The sequence below is a fragment of the Panthera onca genome, chromosome C2 (genome assembly GCF_046562875.1).
Source record: "Panthera onca isolate mPanOnc1 chromosome C2, mPanOnc1 haplotype 2, whole genome shotgun sequence".
In the NCBI taxonomy this organism is placed as follows: Eukaryota; Metazoa; Chordata; class Mammalia; order Carnivora; family Felidae; genus Panthera; species Panthera onca.
The window spans coordinates 55,763,508-55,780,111 of NC_138347.1; the positions used below are offsets into that span (position 1 = coordinate 55,763,508).

At 39.5% G+C, this 16,604-nt stretch overlaps 1 protein-coding gene across 1 annotated transcript in view; it reads right to left on the bottom strand.

Moving 5' to 3' along the window:
- Positions 1 to 5,673: 5,673 nt before the first annotated feature.
- Positions 5,674 to 16,604, bottom strand: part of GUCA1C (guanylate cyclase activator 1C) — a 32,579-nt gene continuing 21,648 nt past the window's right edge. The window contains exons 3-4 of the mRNA XM_060637965.2: positions 14,669 to 14,756; positions 5,674 to 7,053 (exon numbers count right to left, since the gene is read on the bottom strand). Of these exons, the coding sequence (XP_060493948.2) occupies positions 6,884 to 7,053; positions 14,669 to 14,756 (258 nt within the window). The 3' untranslated portion in view covers positions 5,674 to 6,883. The remainder of the gene's footprint in view (positions 7,054 to 14,668; positions 14,757 to 16,604) is intronic.

Consider the following 16,604-nt stretch of genomic DNA (forward strand, 5'->3'; position numbering starts at 1 on the left):
TTTAAGAATATATTTTGAATTCTGAAAAGAACCAGAAACCATTTGTAGTCAAGTCAAGTAACCATGGTATAGATAAACAAATATCATTTAGGTTAAAAAAATGGACAAACCAAAAAACAAAACCATCAGCCAGCTGTGATGATAATATGATGATAACATTATGATTTTCTCGTGTGATCAAGAAACTGCTTAAAAGCCAATTTCAAAAGCATTTTTTAAATGGCAGCATCAGTTGGATTATATGAGTTCCTGTGGAAACTAATTTGAAGGATAATAAAAAAAAAAGATTTTCCCATTATGACTTTTATGACATGATGAAGGGATACATGGACTGGAAGAAAGACTTGCAAAAGAGTAAGAAGAGCTCTGTTGGCTCCATTACTATTGAGATGTATAATCATTGGCAAGTTTTGTAATTCTGTTCATTCAGCAAATATTTGTTGAGTTCTTGCTGTGTGCCAAGCTCTGTCTTACGTGCTGGAGATATGTTAATAAACCAAGCAGCCAAAAATCTTTGCCCTGTGGAATTTGTGTTCTAATGGAGAGAGGCAAAGCATACACAAATAAGCAATAACATAGCAGGTTAGAAGATGATAGCATGATGGGATAAATTTAAGCAGAAAAGGAGCCTAGGGAGTGTGGGGGTGGAGGGAAGGGACATTTGCAATGTTAAATAGGTGGTGGGGAAGACCTCACTGAGAAGGTGACAATTGAGCAACAGATCCCAGGCAGACAGAACAGCAAGAAAGTGGCAGCAGATGAAGTGAGAAAGATAAAGGGAGAGGAGAGGGACAGATTATGTAAGAATCTGAAGACCATTCCACATGGGGTTTGGAATGACATGATGCCCTCATGCGTTAGTTGGATCCCCCTGGCTGCTCTACAGAGAACAGATTGCAGAGGGACAAGTGTGGAGGCAGGGAGACTAGTGAGGAGGTTGTTGTAATCATCCAGGTGAGAGACAATGGAACCTAGAGCAGCCTGGTGGTGTGGGGGTGGTAATTTGGTAGAGAAGGAAGTCAAGTTCTGGATATATGTGTGTGTGTGTGTGTGTGTGTGTGTATAAAATATATATATATATATATATATATATATATATATATATGTATATAAATATATTTATATTTTATATATAAATATATATATAAATATATTTATATTTATATATATATTTTTGAGTATATATATATATACACACAATTTTGAGTATATATATATATATATATACACACAATTTAAGGTTTACTTATTTTTGAGAGAGAGAGCACATGCACAAGCGGAGGAAGGGCAGAGAGAGGGGGGACAGAAAATCCAAAGCCGGCTCCCAGCTGACAGTAGTAAGCCCAATGTGGGGCCCAAATCCATGAACCGGGAAATCATGACTTGAGCCAAAGTTGGGTGTTCAACCAACTGAGCCACCCAGGTGCCCTTGGATATATTTTTACTTGATATTCTCATATATATTGATCTAAATACTATATATTAAATGATGATCATAATCTCTAGATTACATTAATGACATATTATCTATATTATATTATAGTTTTTACATTGTATTTCTTAAAATGCTCATTAAAAGTGTAAACGTTATAGAAATGTAAAGATTCTGAGCAGAAAGAATGAACATATGTGCTGGAGCAGAGACCAAGGGTACAGTCTAATTATAGGATTTTTGCCTGAAAATGGATAAGGGCTCATTGTCATGTTAAGGGCATGGGGAAAATCTTAAAGGTCTGTATAACTGACAGTTTGAGAGTCCATTCCCTGTGGGCACTTTAACGATTTCACCCATTCAGAGATAATAGTTTAGATGATTGTTTTCTCAGACCTCATTAGAAGGGCCAACTAAACGTGACTTGAGCACCGAGAGAGTGAAGTGTCTGGGATAAGAATGTAGCCTTCCTCTATGTCAGAATGGAAACTAGGCCCTAAGGAGTAACCTTAGCTCCATGTACCTAAACCTTTAAGAATTTTAAAGGTTAGAGGAACAAACATGTACTAAGTATGTAACATGCCAGGCACTGTGCTGGGTGCTCACGTGTGTTATCTCATGTCATGTCGTGTGGAAACTCAGACTTACTCGAGTAAATGATTTATCAAGGGTAGCACCGTGAGTGAGTGTTGGAGGCAGGATTTAAATTAGTGTGCAGGCATGCAAGTCTGTGACCTTTTTGCTATATCTTACAAATGAATCATGCCTGACTGTGTAACTGTAAGGAACTCAAAATGTCAATGCTAGGAGAAAGGATATAGATGGATACTGGCCTTTCAGAGTGATCATAGAGAGGGGTCTCTCATAGAGATGACAACAGCTATGGTTTTCATACTGGGTCATGCATTAGAATCACCAGGGGCATCAGGAATATACATTTTTTTTATTTTGAAAAAGACTTTCAGGTGACTTCTACGTAGGCAGCCTATCACTAGCCTACCTAGAATAAGGTAGAACCACTCAGAATAAGGGGTAGGGACAACAAGTAATAACAGGAGACAACATAGAGCCTATAGGTAGCAACCTGAAACTCACTGGCCATGAGTAGAAAAAAAAAAATCTGAGCTTCATTCAATTTGTATCAAATACAAGCAATACAAACAATTCTTTCCTTTGTTTCTAACTAACTAATAATCTTGTTTGAGGTACTGAGGTGTTATTCCCCACATTGTGAAGGTTTTGTGGAATCATTAAAAAAACAGAGGTGGAAGGGACCTCAGAGATTGGTCCCCTCCTTGGATAGCTGTGGAGGCCAAGACCTAGAGAGGTACATGGCTTGTTGGAGGTCCCAGGAATCCACATGTGGTCTCAGTTCATGGTCTCTCCATCAAGCAATTCTGCCTCCCTGAATATTTTTCTCAATGTCAGTCATCCTGCCGATAAAACTTGGTATTCCCAGGTTTAATTTGAATGTCCAATTTTGCTTACCTACAGCTGTCCCCAGAAACAAACTCTAAGTATTAAAAAAGCTATTCCCTGTCCACACAGTTCTAATGATTTTACATTTCTTCAGCCAGAATAAGGCCCTAGCTTGGTTTTAAATGTCAGGACTCTTCTGTATTTCATTTTCATGTTTAAAGATTATTCTAATATAAATGGGGGTGGGAGGTAGGCAGAGCGGGCTGGCTATCTCCAGCACTCCTGTTGTTTCTTTAATGCACGAACCCTTCCTTTAGGCCTCTTCATTTGCCTCTCAGTCATATATTTAATTTTAAACAAAACATTTTTCTCATTTATTTCCCCATTACCTTTGGGCCAACCCATTTTGGAAAGAAAAATGAAAGAAGTATTTGCCCCACTTAAACCATTCTCCTGCCCCCACTACCTACCCTTGTGATCTACATGCAGTTTTGTGTCAGCAGACATTTCTCTAGGTGGAATATTCTGTGTCCCTGCCAGAAAGAGCCAAGGCTTAATTGAAGCAGCAGCTGGTCACCAGCCACTGACATGAGGAGAAGGGAGAGAAATCACACTAGAGCTTGTTCTTATCTTGGACCAGCTGCCATTCATCTCTTTTGGACTTTCTCTTCCTTTTTTGTCTCAAGATTTTGGACCAAAGAAGCAGGCCATCTTCCTGATGTATCTTCAAATCTACAGAGAGATGTAATATGATTTTAGTCTCTTTTTAAGGGGGGGGGGGGGAAATCTTTTTCATAAGGTTAAGATTATCAAATATTTTAATACCTTCCATCTTTGTCTCTTTTTAAAATAGTGCCTTTCCTTCAAAGCATCAAGGCATTGTAGGAGCAGTAGATGGTTATAATTCTGATTGGACCACTGCCCTTTGGTAAATGGGAGTGAGAGTCTCAGACATTAACTAAAGTTGTTGAGGTTCTTCACACACTAGGCCCTACTTGTCATAAAATCCCTTACTTGAAATTTTACTGTAAAATCACTGGGGAGAAACACATGGAATTCTAATTAAATACAAAAAAAAAAAGTATCTGCACAATTAAAAAAAAATCATGGGGCAGTAGGCTCTGCTTAAAGCTTATCATCTGAAGGAAGAAGAAATTTAGTTTAAAATATTCAGTTCGTTAAAATAACATGACTTCGTATGTAGATTAGGACTATTTCCTGGACAAGGCTCATGACGATAAGCTGCAGAGGAAAGCATGGAGAAGGAACATGACTTTGGGGAGACTGACCTTGAGAGATGGAGACTTGAAGGAAAGGAAGTGGTTCTGTTTTTTTGAGCTCTTTTCTTTTTTCCTATCGCACCTAACCTTGAATTAACCTAAATACCTTTGTACCTGAATTTCAGGCTTTCCCCCTTCTTAGCACAGCCCTCAGCAAAACTATAAAGTAGATACTATTTTATCATCTGTTTTCTTATGACAAGCAACTACTATCTTCACATTCTCTGTACCCACTAACCCTTTTTCCTAAGAAGCTGACAAAGGTGTGCTATGTGGGGCAGCCTGCCCTTCTTACAGATAAAGCTATGCCTTGGAAAGGGAAGGGGGTACCACTGTCATCTCTCCACCTAAGCCCTGGGGTCCACTTGGGAGGACATAGCATGAGCATCGGGTAAAGTGCATGGAACAGAGATTCAAAATCTGAGAGGCAGCATCCAGGGAAACACTGAAAGCTAACCTGGGTAAACTAGACAGACCAGTCATGATTCCAAAGGGGGTGACAGGTGGAGGAGGATCCAGGTAAGAGGCAACAGGGTGACTGGAGTCTGGGGAAGCCAGATGAGGATCACAGGGTTCAAAGCATAAAGTGCAAGGTGGGACCTGTGATGGAGCAGAGCTTGGATGCCCTGAGTATGGGACCTGTGGCTGATGAGGAGTTCTTAAAGTGTCTACTTGGCTCTCACACCACCTATCACAAATGTGCTGACAATTAAGCTATACACGCTTGGCTCCAACTTCATTCTTCCATATTTCACTCTGTATGCTAGGCTGGTGTCCTACTCACTACATTGCTGGCCGTTTCCCTGTTAAGTTCAGCCCATTGGTGGCGCTAGAGGGACACTACCAGGCAGTAACTCTGGGCAAGCTAAACCCCTTGAGTCTCAGCTGCCAGACATGAAGTGGGGATAACAGCCCCAATCGCTGCCTTTTAGGATTAAATAAGCCCACGCAGCACAGTTCTAGAGCAAGTATCAGTGCCTGCAAAGAAAGGAGGGGGTGGGTTGTCCACCTGAATGAACACTGACCCTTCAGTCAGTCAGGGTGCAGAACCAGGCAAGCTCCAGTCAGGGAAACAGAAATCACACTGATTATTTTAACAGCACGAATATAAGGGACTAGTGGAAAAGACACTGGAGGACTGAAAAAGTGAAGTAGTAACACAGAAATGACAGGAAGCAGCCACCCTTCTAGGTTGGAAGAATAAAGGGAAGAGGCTGGAGTCATTAGAACATAGAAGGTTGGAAGGGAAAGCTGGGGCCCTGCTTTCTGTGGAAAGGACACTAGGTAGGGGGAAGGAAGATAAGGGGAAATGCAATCAATTGCCACTGTTAGGGTAGGACTGTTGCTGGGGCAAGACTGTAATGATGCTTCCCTTTTCACTTCTATTGCCAGGAAGCTCAGAGTCCAACGGCTAGCCCACTTTTGGCACATGAGTAGAACTTTGTGTCATTACGGCTAATTCTTCTTACTTTATCGACAATAATTTTATCTCAACATATTTTATATTATAGTGTGCACTTCTTTGTGAATCTCTTCAAAATCTTTTCGAAAACCATAGACTTATTTCTATGTCCATCTATACTATCTTCATCTACCTGTTTGTCTATACATTCATCTATAAATTCTCTACCTCCATTTCTTTTTCATCTCTACTGTCTCATCTATACCTCTATTGATACTTTTATCCACATCTGTAACATTGAGACAGGGACATCCAAGTCTGTCCTTGTTTTAGATGTGTGTTTTTAACTCAAATCTGAATACGAAAGCATCATTAAGAAGGTCTTGAAAAAAAGACAGCTCACATCTGGTCTTCAGCCTCCACTGTGGTTCCATGAGAAAGTCTTGCACTGACAGATGTACCAATGGGCCTGTGATATAGAACCCAAAATTTAAAAAGTTCTAATCCATCAAGAAATCTCATTCATCATTTCATTTTTTGGAAAGGATATAAAAAATGAAATGTCAGAGCTATAATGTCAGGACCGTTTAAAATGTCAAGTGCTTGTTGTTGCATAGCCTGGCTGTCTGCTGTTCTGATCAAACCCCCAACTGGCATAATAATTACAGATGATGCATTGCATTTTCATGCACAACTGGACCCAGATTTATAGCAAATCAGTGGAAACGTTCTCATTGCCCAGTCTGAAATTTTCTCCTTTTGCTACATAGCTTAAGACTTTTCTTTTGGAACAGAGCATTATTACTGATTCAAGATAGGATTCAGGGTAAGGAATAAGAAAAAAGGGCAGAATAAAAGTTTCTCCATAGACCAGAACTTGGTCATTTATAATACACAAATCCAACAGGAGCCAAGAGGCAGCAAACACATTTGCCAAAAGTCTGTTTAAGAAGAATGTTAAACTATAGAGACACTGCCCAAATAATCCAGTTCTATTTCAAGAGGCGGATTAATTTAGGTGTGGAAGGAAATGTACACAAGTTCTATTTTGAACTGATATGGAGACCATCCTTCAGTCTAATCATCATGTTCTAACCTTCAGAGAGAGTACTAATGTATAAACAGAAAAGCAACAATTCTTCCGTCTACAATCTTTATGGACATCTCCAAGGGACTTAAGTGATATATTCACAGGCTGATACCAATTATAATATATAATTGAATATATATTCAAATATAATGAAATCAATAGCATGTACATGGGAGAATTTCATTTCTTCTCCACTGGAAGTTTTGCCTCCACTGAAAGTCAGAAAAGGCATTCTCCCAGCCACTTTATTCCCACCTTCCCTAGATCAGCCTTGTCACAAGGTTTGAAGGAAACCTCCCTTCTGTGTCTGGCTGATTCCCATCATAGATTATTTTCTGAACACTGGAAAAATCAAAGCTTTTGGAAACAATCTCCAGAAGATCCTGATCTTCTTCCGTGCCATTGATAAATTCTTCTAAAGTCAGTTCTCCTAGAAAATAATAAATGAACAATTAACAAGAGGCTTTGTCCATACCAATCACTGGTATATACAATATATTCCCTGATATTTTTATTGATATTCTTCTGATATCCTTTCACCTTGACCAGACTCTAAAGTCTTCGAATATCCTTATATAGCAAAGCATTCAATGGTAGGATTGCCATTGAAAATCAAGATGACAAATACAATCTATTTTTAAGTTGAGAATCATCAGCGATGCACCTATGTTCACATACATGGGTATGTCTCTACACGGTATTGATTATTTGACCTTTAATCATGAAGATATGACCAAGTGATAGGAGTATGGATACTGCAGATTTCTAAGATCAGGAGGAAATGACTGTGTGCAAGGCTATTTTCAAAATTCTTCTCTCTGAGGAAATAATTGCAGGGACCGTCCACAGCTGTGAGGAAGGGTAAACATTTATTCATTCCACATACAATTATTGGTCAGCAGGTTTCTTTTCAGATTTTTGGTTCCTAATTTCATCACTTCGGCATAAGCCAAAGTCTCGTGCTGGTCTGTCCAGTGTTATCAAACCATCACCATAGAACTGTGTGCCCTGGCCACCCTGTTTTGCCCCTACCCTCACCCTAAGAGACAACTTTTCAACATTTTGGGGGAGATGGGAGGGGTTCTCTGTTGACTCATTTGGACTATAATTATAAATTTAATGTTACACGCTGGATACCTAATTTATGCAAGCATAACCCTCATGCCCCTGTTAATCGCTATCTTGAAATATAGAGATCCTGTCCTCCCTCTGCATTCCCATCAAGCAGAACGTGCAGTGAAAAGTGTTGTTTGCTGTTCAAGGTCAGGGGCTCTGAGGCTGGCCAACCTGGAGTGTCTCCCTTATAACAAAGAGTGTCTGGGTGGCAGACCTTGATTTCCTTGGAAGTGCTGTCCATGAAAGGAGAAGGGCCTCTGATAGTTCCTGGGTTGAGTTGCTAGGATATAAAACTTGCTGCACATAGATGCCAGCAGCAGCTGCTCTGTCCAATTGGCCGCTCCTGGCCTCCCTGTATGTCAGCTCCCCCAATAAAGCAATATAGGTTACTGGTGTGGAAAAGAGAGAAAAGATGGAATTTCTTTAAAAAAATTTTTTTCATAGAGATATAATTGACATATAATATTGTGTCTTTGGGTCTTTCCTTTGGCCTCAGCAGACCACCAGCCACCCTAGGCTTCAAGTCTGCTGGGATTTGACTACACATGAGTGCATTAAAGTTGAGGGGTAGAGATGTAGTTCTTGATCTCAAAGATATTGTATCAAATCGGGTTTGTGGCTAGGTAGAAGGCCAGTCAAAGACAAATCAAGAACATTTGGTAAATAGAGAATGGGTACCTGAGGCAGAAAGGCAGCAGGAACTGAAGTTAGATGTTACACGGTACCTGTACTTTATAGTGGACAAAGTCAAATATCCAAAATACCACAATAGTGAATCAAATATAAATAAGGATGAATTATCACATTCTCATAAGATACCTTTTGGTCTTAATGGCAAAATTCTAAAACACGTCTTTTACAGGGAAATTGAATCTTTGTTCCTTATGTTTTCCTCATGCCAAAGAAATTTCTGCAAAACCCACAGGGTAGGAAGGGAGTCATCTATGTCTCACAGGTAAAGTATAGCCATGGAATAAACCAAAGTTAAGTAGAGAAAACTGAAAATAAGGAGTCATAGTGTGTGGCTGGGGAGGGTCACATGGGTGCAGAGCGGTGAGTCATGGGAACCATAAATAACAACAACAAAACAACCCCGTTTTTGGCAAAGGGAAATCACAGCTGCTAAATTACCAGTGCAATTTTTTTTTTTTTTCAATTTCTAGGGGCTTAGCAGAAGCAAGAGAAGTGAGAGTGGGGATGGGGTAGTGAAGTGTTTTTGTTTTTGTTTTTTTAATGTTCATTTATTTTGAGAGGTGGGGAGGGGGCAGAGAGAGAGGAAAGACAGAATCTCAAGCAAGCTCCATGCTGTCAGAGCTCCATGCAGAGCCCAAAGCAGGACTTGATCCCAGGAACCAGGAGATCACGACCTGAGCCAAAATCAAGAGGCAGACAACCCACTGAGCCACCCAGGTGCCCCAAGTGAAGTGGGTTTTGATCGCTCAGTTATAACACTTGTCCATTGTCACCACTGCTGGTGGAAAGAGCCATGTCTGAGGGTGTGGAGGGTATAGACATCATGTCAGGTGAAAAGCAACTCAGATTACTTACTGTTGTGGAAAAGAAATAAAAGATGGAGTTTCTTAAAAAAAAACTCTTTTAATTGAGATATAATTGATATATAACATTGTGTCAATTTAGAGCATACAACATAATGACTTGATACATATAATATTATGAAATCCTCACCTTAAGTTTAAACATCCATCACCTCACACAGTTGCACTTTGTACTTTTTTTCCTGTGATGAGAACTTTTAAGTTCTACTCTCTTAGCAACTTAGAAGATGGAACTCTTCCGTGATGCTTTTTTTACTTTTTTCAAAACATGTGTGACCTCTGCATATTCATTTTTTTTCACGTTACCTAACCACTTACCATAAAAAATTTCTTTTGGAAATGAAGCCAACTTCTACCTATAGCAACTTATGTTTACTATTTCTATCTAAAGTACTTTGAAATTTTCCTCACCCTTTCCCCCCAGTAATTAACATTCATTCATTTTTCATCAGATATTTATTAAGCCCCAGCTACAATTGCCATTTCCTCCACCACACCGCTGGTGACTGAGCTGCTGGAATGTGGGAGGGGCTCAGAAAACATGCTGACAAACTGCTTTTCTTTATCTGATGTTCTTAAACATAGCTTCCCAATCCTCTTTAATTTGTCTGAGGATTTATGCCCAAAGAAAATAAAAGGATGGTTTCTGAATCTCTCTAGAAAGGATTGCCTATGTGGGTCCAGAAGCTTCCCCTCAAAAAATCTACCAGCAAAGAGGCAAAGCCAGTAAGAGGTGACTGAGCAGGAGATCACAGGACTCAGAAGGATCTAAAACAATTTTTTGAGTTTTTATTATTTTGTTTTATATTTAAAAATACATTTCAATATTTATAGGGCATAATTCAGCAAGTACACAATTTTATTTTTGCATGTTGAAGTATACATATACTTATAATATATGTCTACATTACATTATTTAGTAGTTTGTTGAGTTGGGGGACACATTTTCTCCTCCTGGGGACCCTGAAGGTCAATGCTTTTCCATCACTCACTACCAATTTCAGCAGCTTCATTGATGATGAATATTTTCCTTAGTCTTGTTTTTGCAGAGTGGTTATCTTATTGATATTCCTGGGTCCTGTATTTATTTGCATTAATGTCTTATATTATCTTTCATAACAAAACAAAAAATGACCTCCTATCCCCACCCCCAAAGAAAGCCAAAATTTACAGTGCATGCACACGTTAGCATTTTTGCTCTAAAGAAGTCAGCTGATATTGAAAGAAACCAGCCCATGTAAAACCCTTTTTTTTTTTCAATTCTTTTAAATTAGAACTTGACGAAAAATCGTGGTGGGGCTGGGAAATTAGCTAAGATGGGAATGGGAGTCTCAGGAGATGAGAATAGCCAGATTTTCAAGGGCTGATGCCAGTGAAGACGTTAAACGACACAGTTTTGTATTCATTAGCAAGGTGGCACTAGAGGCATTTAGCAGCATTTTATAGCAGAGTTAAGTGCAGCAGTTTCTTCTTTTCTATGAGAAAACCTGATTCCCTCTTATCTCCCGGTAGTTCCGTTTCCAGTTTGAGTCTCTGCGTCTCTCATGGCTTTCCACAATGTGCCAGTCGAAAACATTGGTCCTTCTGGTTAATTGCTCAATAAGATGTCTTCCTGTTTTCTGTTACCTCAAGTATCAACCCAATAATCACCTCTTTCGTTTCCTCTTTGGCCTTGTTCTGTCTCTTTTCACTTTCATGGTTGATTATTACGAACGCTTTAAAGTCTCCCCTGCCCCTGTGCTATTTGGCGCTATGTTAAACTTGCCTGGTACACTTTCTGCACTTGATGTTGTGAACAGCATCTATAAATCTTCCTAAATCATGTCAAGAACGACTCCTAAGCAGCACATGGTAGAATGCGGATTGCCATTCTTCCTGCAGGAAAGGGTGCAGAATTCCATGCTTAATCATTTATTCTGACTTAGTCTTGCTGTCCTGCCTGTTCATTCTTCAATAATATTGAATGTTGAGCTTCAATTTTCTGTCTTTGTGATTCTTTTCAAGTTTTCCTTCCTGATGCTTTTATTTGTAATATAAAAATAAAAACAGCTTGTTGAATTATTATAATAATACATGCTCATGATATAAATTTAAACAATACAAAAAGTTCAATGAAATGAAAGAATCCCCTGTAACCTCTTTCTGGCCCCCAGTTTCACTTTCCATTGGTAATTAACTTCTCTTAGTCAGTTGCATTTATATTTTTTGAAGTAGCAACGCATATGCACATATATGTTAATTTCCAAAATAGTCTAGACAACTCTCTTCCTATAGGAAGATAGCAATGCATGCTGTGTTTGTTTCTTCTTTATTTCTTCCTGTGCTTTTTGCATGACATCTTCTTACCAGACATTCATTCATTTCACAACTATTCATAGAGCACCTATTGTGTGCCAGGAAGTATGAGCACGCAAGACCTACCAAAGTACATAAAACAGAGATAGTTCTTGCCCTCATGGAGTTTGTAGATTCTCATCTTTTTATTTTCTTGGTATTTATCCTATGCCTCTATTTTGATTAATCTTCTGCCTCCGATTTGCTAACTACCATGATGATAATGATGTATAGAATACTTCATGGCTGTTGTGTGTTTTTCTGTCCCAATAGATTTGATGTCAGTTATTCTTCTGTAATCAATTTGCAGTCAAACTGGGATTTTCATTCATGTTCTTGAAGGTTTTTTTGCTTGTATCTTGGTGTGTTGTGATCTTCAGTTTCAACATTCACTGGATTATCAGATAACAATAGCGTACTTGCTTTTCCTTTTGAAAAATTAAAGAAAATATATGTCGGCACATAGTCAACATTATTCTGATATACTTGATTGACCCTCTTCTACCAACAATGATGTTTTGATAACGATGACAATAAACAATTTTAAAAACTCTTATTTGAGGTATATATACTTAGGTTTGCACAAACAAGAATAGATAATCTCCCCCGTGGTGCTTACTCTCCTTTTATGTGTGAATAAAACACTTTATTTTCCTCTGTCAAATACTGGCAAAATCCTTTTACGCTTCCACAAATATCAACCTTCTATGTCTTCATTACATTCTCTTCCTTGCCTTCTGGTGCTCTGGGCTGTCTTTCTCCAACAGTACAATTTTAGCCTCCTTTTCTTGACATAGGGAATGACCCAGCTGTCTCTTGATGAGATGATGCAACAACCTCCAATAATTTGCATATGAAAGAAAATTTTATCAGTTTCAGTCCTGTATATGCATTTGCCAAGAAACAGTGGTTCATTGTTCTTCCAAAATGTAGCCTGTTTATTTAATATCTTTATTGTAAAAGGCAATAATATATGTTTTTTCCCCTTAAATACAAGTTGTTATGAGAGGAAATGATTTGTGTGATTAGTTTTATAAGCTATTCCAGAAACCATAATGTATTATCTCTCTTTTGACATATTCTTCTAGGTCAAAGAGTCCATTTCCCCGACTGCAGATAACCTCAGTTATTGCCCAAGAAAACACCTCTACTTTTCCAGATTTGCATCCTTCACCTCCATCTTTCTTTTTCTAGGCTCTTGCCATAACATCCCCCATTTTACTGATAACTTATACTTTGTTTTTTAAGAAACTGCTTAGGTAATAAATAAAGAGTCCTGAATCATTTTCTTGTTTTCTGGAACACATTATTTGTTCCCTCAAACTAATAAGAAACCAAGACCCTTCTTAAGGATACCACAACCCTCATACTTCTCCAGGAGAGGTCACCTTTCCTATTCCCTGGCTTCCACCACTAGAAGCAGGATTCAGACATATTTTCAACATTCATGACCTGCCCTTTTGAAATTCATTGTATTACTAAGTCTTAAACATTCACAGTGTCCTATCTCCTTCCAGGACCCTCGTCCTTCGGTCAACAATTTCGGCCCCAGGCTGAAATGGTTTATCATCTCTATGCCAACCCCTACTATACCCCCTCACCTCTGAGATTAAAAATTAAAACAGAACAAACCTACAGCATTTTACCTGTTTGGTGATCAGGATGTTCAGTTGCATATTCCATATAAGGTTTTCACTGGCCTCTTAAGATCTTCCACTCTCTATTTCTCTGGTCCTTTTCTACCTTCACTTAGTTTCCTTGTCAACTCTGGTTAGTCTGAATCTGTTTTTTACAAGCTTTCACATGAACTGACTTATTTTATCCTTCATCTATATAGACCCAAATATGAGTAGTTACAACCAAATGGCTCTGATCTTGGTAAACTAGAAAATGAGCATACTGACTTGAAATTGAGGTGAGGCAGACTAGGACTGGGTCCTTATGAGGGACATTGATGCTACTGATACATTTCCAAAGTATCTTTCTGAGAATTATACTCTCGTCCAGTTGTTGGGCTCATTCATAATGGCGATTTCATTTAAACTCCCTTCCACCCTACTCGCCATCGCATCCTGCCAGACACAGTAGACCAGTGCAAACTGCCACACACAACATGGGTGTCTACTGCCCTCTAGTGTCCATTATAGGAAGTGACCCATGGCGGGCATGTTGGTCCTGTGGAAAAAAATTACTTTGGATTGATGACAACCATGGCTAGAGTCCCAGTGCCTCATATCTATCCTCCTTTTCCCCCTTAAATCACTTAGTAACATCATATTTTCCACCATGTCAAACTCTCTGTTTTCAAGGAACATCCTTAGCTATGCCGCCTCAATCTCCAATCAATATGCTCCCCTACCAGTTTACTGAGATCAATGTCATTTGGTGTAAGCACTCCCCCTCCTCCTGGAATGCCTGTGTCTTCCATTTCACTCAGCCTCTGAAGAAGAAGTGCACCTTCTCAGAGCTGAAGAGGAACCCAGATTTTAGGGTAGCGATAGCAGATGGAGAAATGAGCAGAAACAGTGGAAATGTAGAAAAGGTACAAAGAACAGAAATGAAGGCATGTACACACAACTCTTCCCAGAAATGTGTCATCACAGGAAAGGAAAAAATCTGATAGAAGAAAATCACACAATTGAAGAAATGATTTTTGTAGTATGGGAAATGAGTTTGTTTGCAAGTTGATGAAACACCTCCAGTAGAAAGGAATAATTACTAGAACATATCCCAGAGTAAACAGCAGAGTCCTTCATATCATATTCTCCCACTTTTCTTTCCTTGTATCTCCCTTTACTCTTGTTCATATATCCCAAAATGTCAAGCACCATGAACTGATTATACGTAGTCAATAGACATTTAATCAATGAATTGTACTGACTGGAGAACACTGGACTGGGCAAGTTATGAAGCCCAGCTAGGGTTTTCTTGAAAGGTTCATGCTTTTGCCTAAATGACATTCCAACTCACCCCACCATCTCCTACTTTGTAAAAAAAAAAAAAAAAAAAGTGAGCCCGAGGAGAGTAAAATTGCCTTACCATCATTGTTTTTATCGATCTTATGAAACACCAGGTTGGTAAATTCTTCAGGACTCAGAGTTTGTTGGCCATTGAGGGCTTGCACAGCCTGCAAAAAGAAATCAAATCACTGAGTTCAACTTTGCTGGAAGCAAATACATTTTGTGACATTTCTACCCCAATTTGACACAATTTTGGGATATGTTCATGTCATATTTGTTGTCCAACCTGTTCTAGTTGGTAAAAATAAATAAAAATATTATATGTCAGTTCTGGGTAATGAGGCTTAGAAATTTAATTAACTGAATACAAACTGAAGTTTGATATTATACAGCACAAAGGGATCTATTCAACATATTAGGTAGCAAAGGATACAAAAAGCTTATAGGGAAAAACATTGAAGTGGCCACTGTCATAAGAATTCTGGATGCAGAAAACAATGTTCTCAACTTCAGACCAATCATCATTAATCTTATAGAAGAACATAAAAAGATATTCTGTAAGCATCTAAGGCTTCTCCTCCAGCTTCTGACACTGGCACCTCTGGTCCTTTTTGCCCTTTTCTAGAATGATTGACTGGGAAGACAGATCTGTATGCCTTGGAAGGACACTGAATTTCTCTCACACCCTGCCAGCACCTTTTCATCATAAAGGCTGTCAGGGAACCCAGGGAAAATGACATTTCCAGCTTCCCTAGAGGGAAAATTTAGCCACTCTTTCCCTCTCCCCCACTGCCAAGTGATTAAATTAAGCGACGAATATTTGATGTGGAAATTCATAATAAAATGGAAGAGAGAGAGAGAGAGAGAGAGAGAAAGAAAAAGTTAGTTATCTGGGAATTTGAACATAACTACCTTGAGTGAACATAAAGGGATCTTTAGAAGAACCACTGGCATCATATTTTAATTGAGGGCCTGGTCTGAAATAGGACTATCTCTTCCGCTGCTTTGCAAGCATTATCAATGCTTAATTTGGGATTAGTCCCAGCAAACAGCAGTACAGCACCACTCCTGGCCTCGGCTAGTGAGGTCTCACAGTTAGATAGAGGGTAATGCTTAGAATAATGGTTACATACATATAGCATCCAATTAGATAAATATTTTTAGGGTTTCTCAGTGTCTTGGCAGAGGTCCCAAAAGCCTAAAAGTTTGTCTAGGCATCCAGTACTCCCACAGCGGAAGGGATACGAGACCACATGTAGAAGTCATAATAAAAGATTATGAAATATCTAGGATTTGTCTGTGACCCATCTCTGGGAAATAGAAGTGAGACTGAAGGATTGATTGGAAGGGTGATGAGGCCTGAAGGGATACTTTTGGAGGGAGTCCTCAATGTGCCCTGTGTTTTCCCTCTTGGTACAGGAGAAGCATGGTGGGGGGATGGGCAGGGAGGCATGGTTTGTTTCCTTCTTTCTTCCCTCATTTAGCATATCTGCACTTTCTCCTCCATTTTGCTCAGCCCATTTCTGACCACTCTCTGAGTGGGAGGGGAGGAGGTAGGAGAGAAGGGGGAACAGGACAGTCTGACTTGGCAGGCACCCTCACTCCCGGTTATCTAGTGTCAGAGCTCTCTGGATGACAGATGTTTAAAGTCCCCTCTTTGAGACCATGCCTCCCTTTTATTACTGACACTCTCGTACACATCCCTAGACGTGGATCGTGCATTTTGATTCCAGCTGACCCCTCAAGGCTCCTTCTACAAGCTCTAGTCTGCCCAACTGCTATTTCAGAGTAGACAATTCTTTCCTGTTCAGGATTGTGCTGTGCATTGTAGAATGTTTCACAGCAGTCCTGGTCACTAAACAATAGATAGCAATAGCACCACACACGCACTCCTCCACTCCCCAGCTGACGACCAAAATGTCTCCAAACATAGCCAGATGTCCCCTGGGGGAGGGGTGCAACGTGCTCCTGGTTGTCACTCACTCTCTGCTTCTACCTCCAGCTCCTTCCTCTTC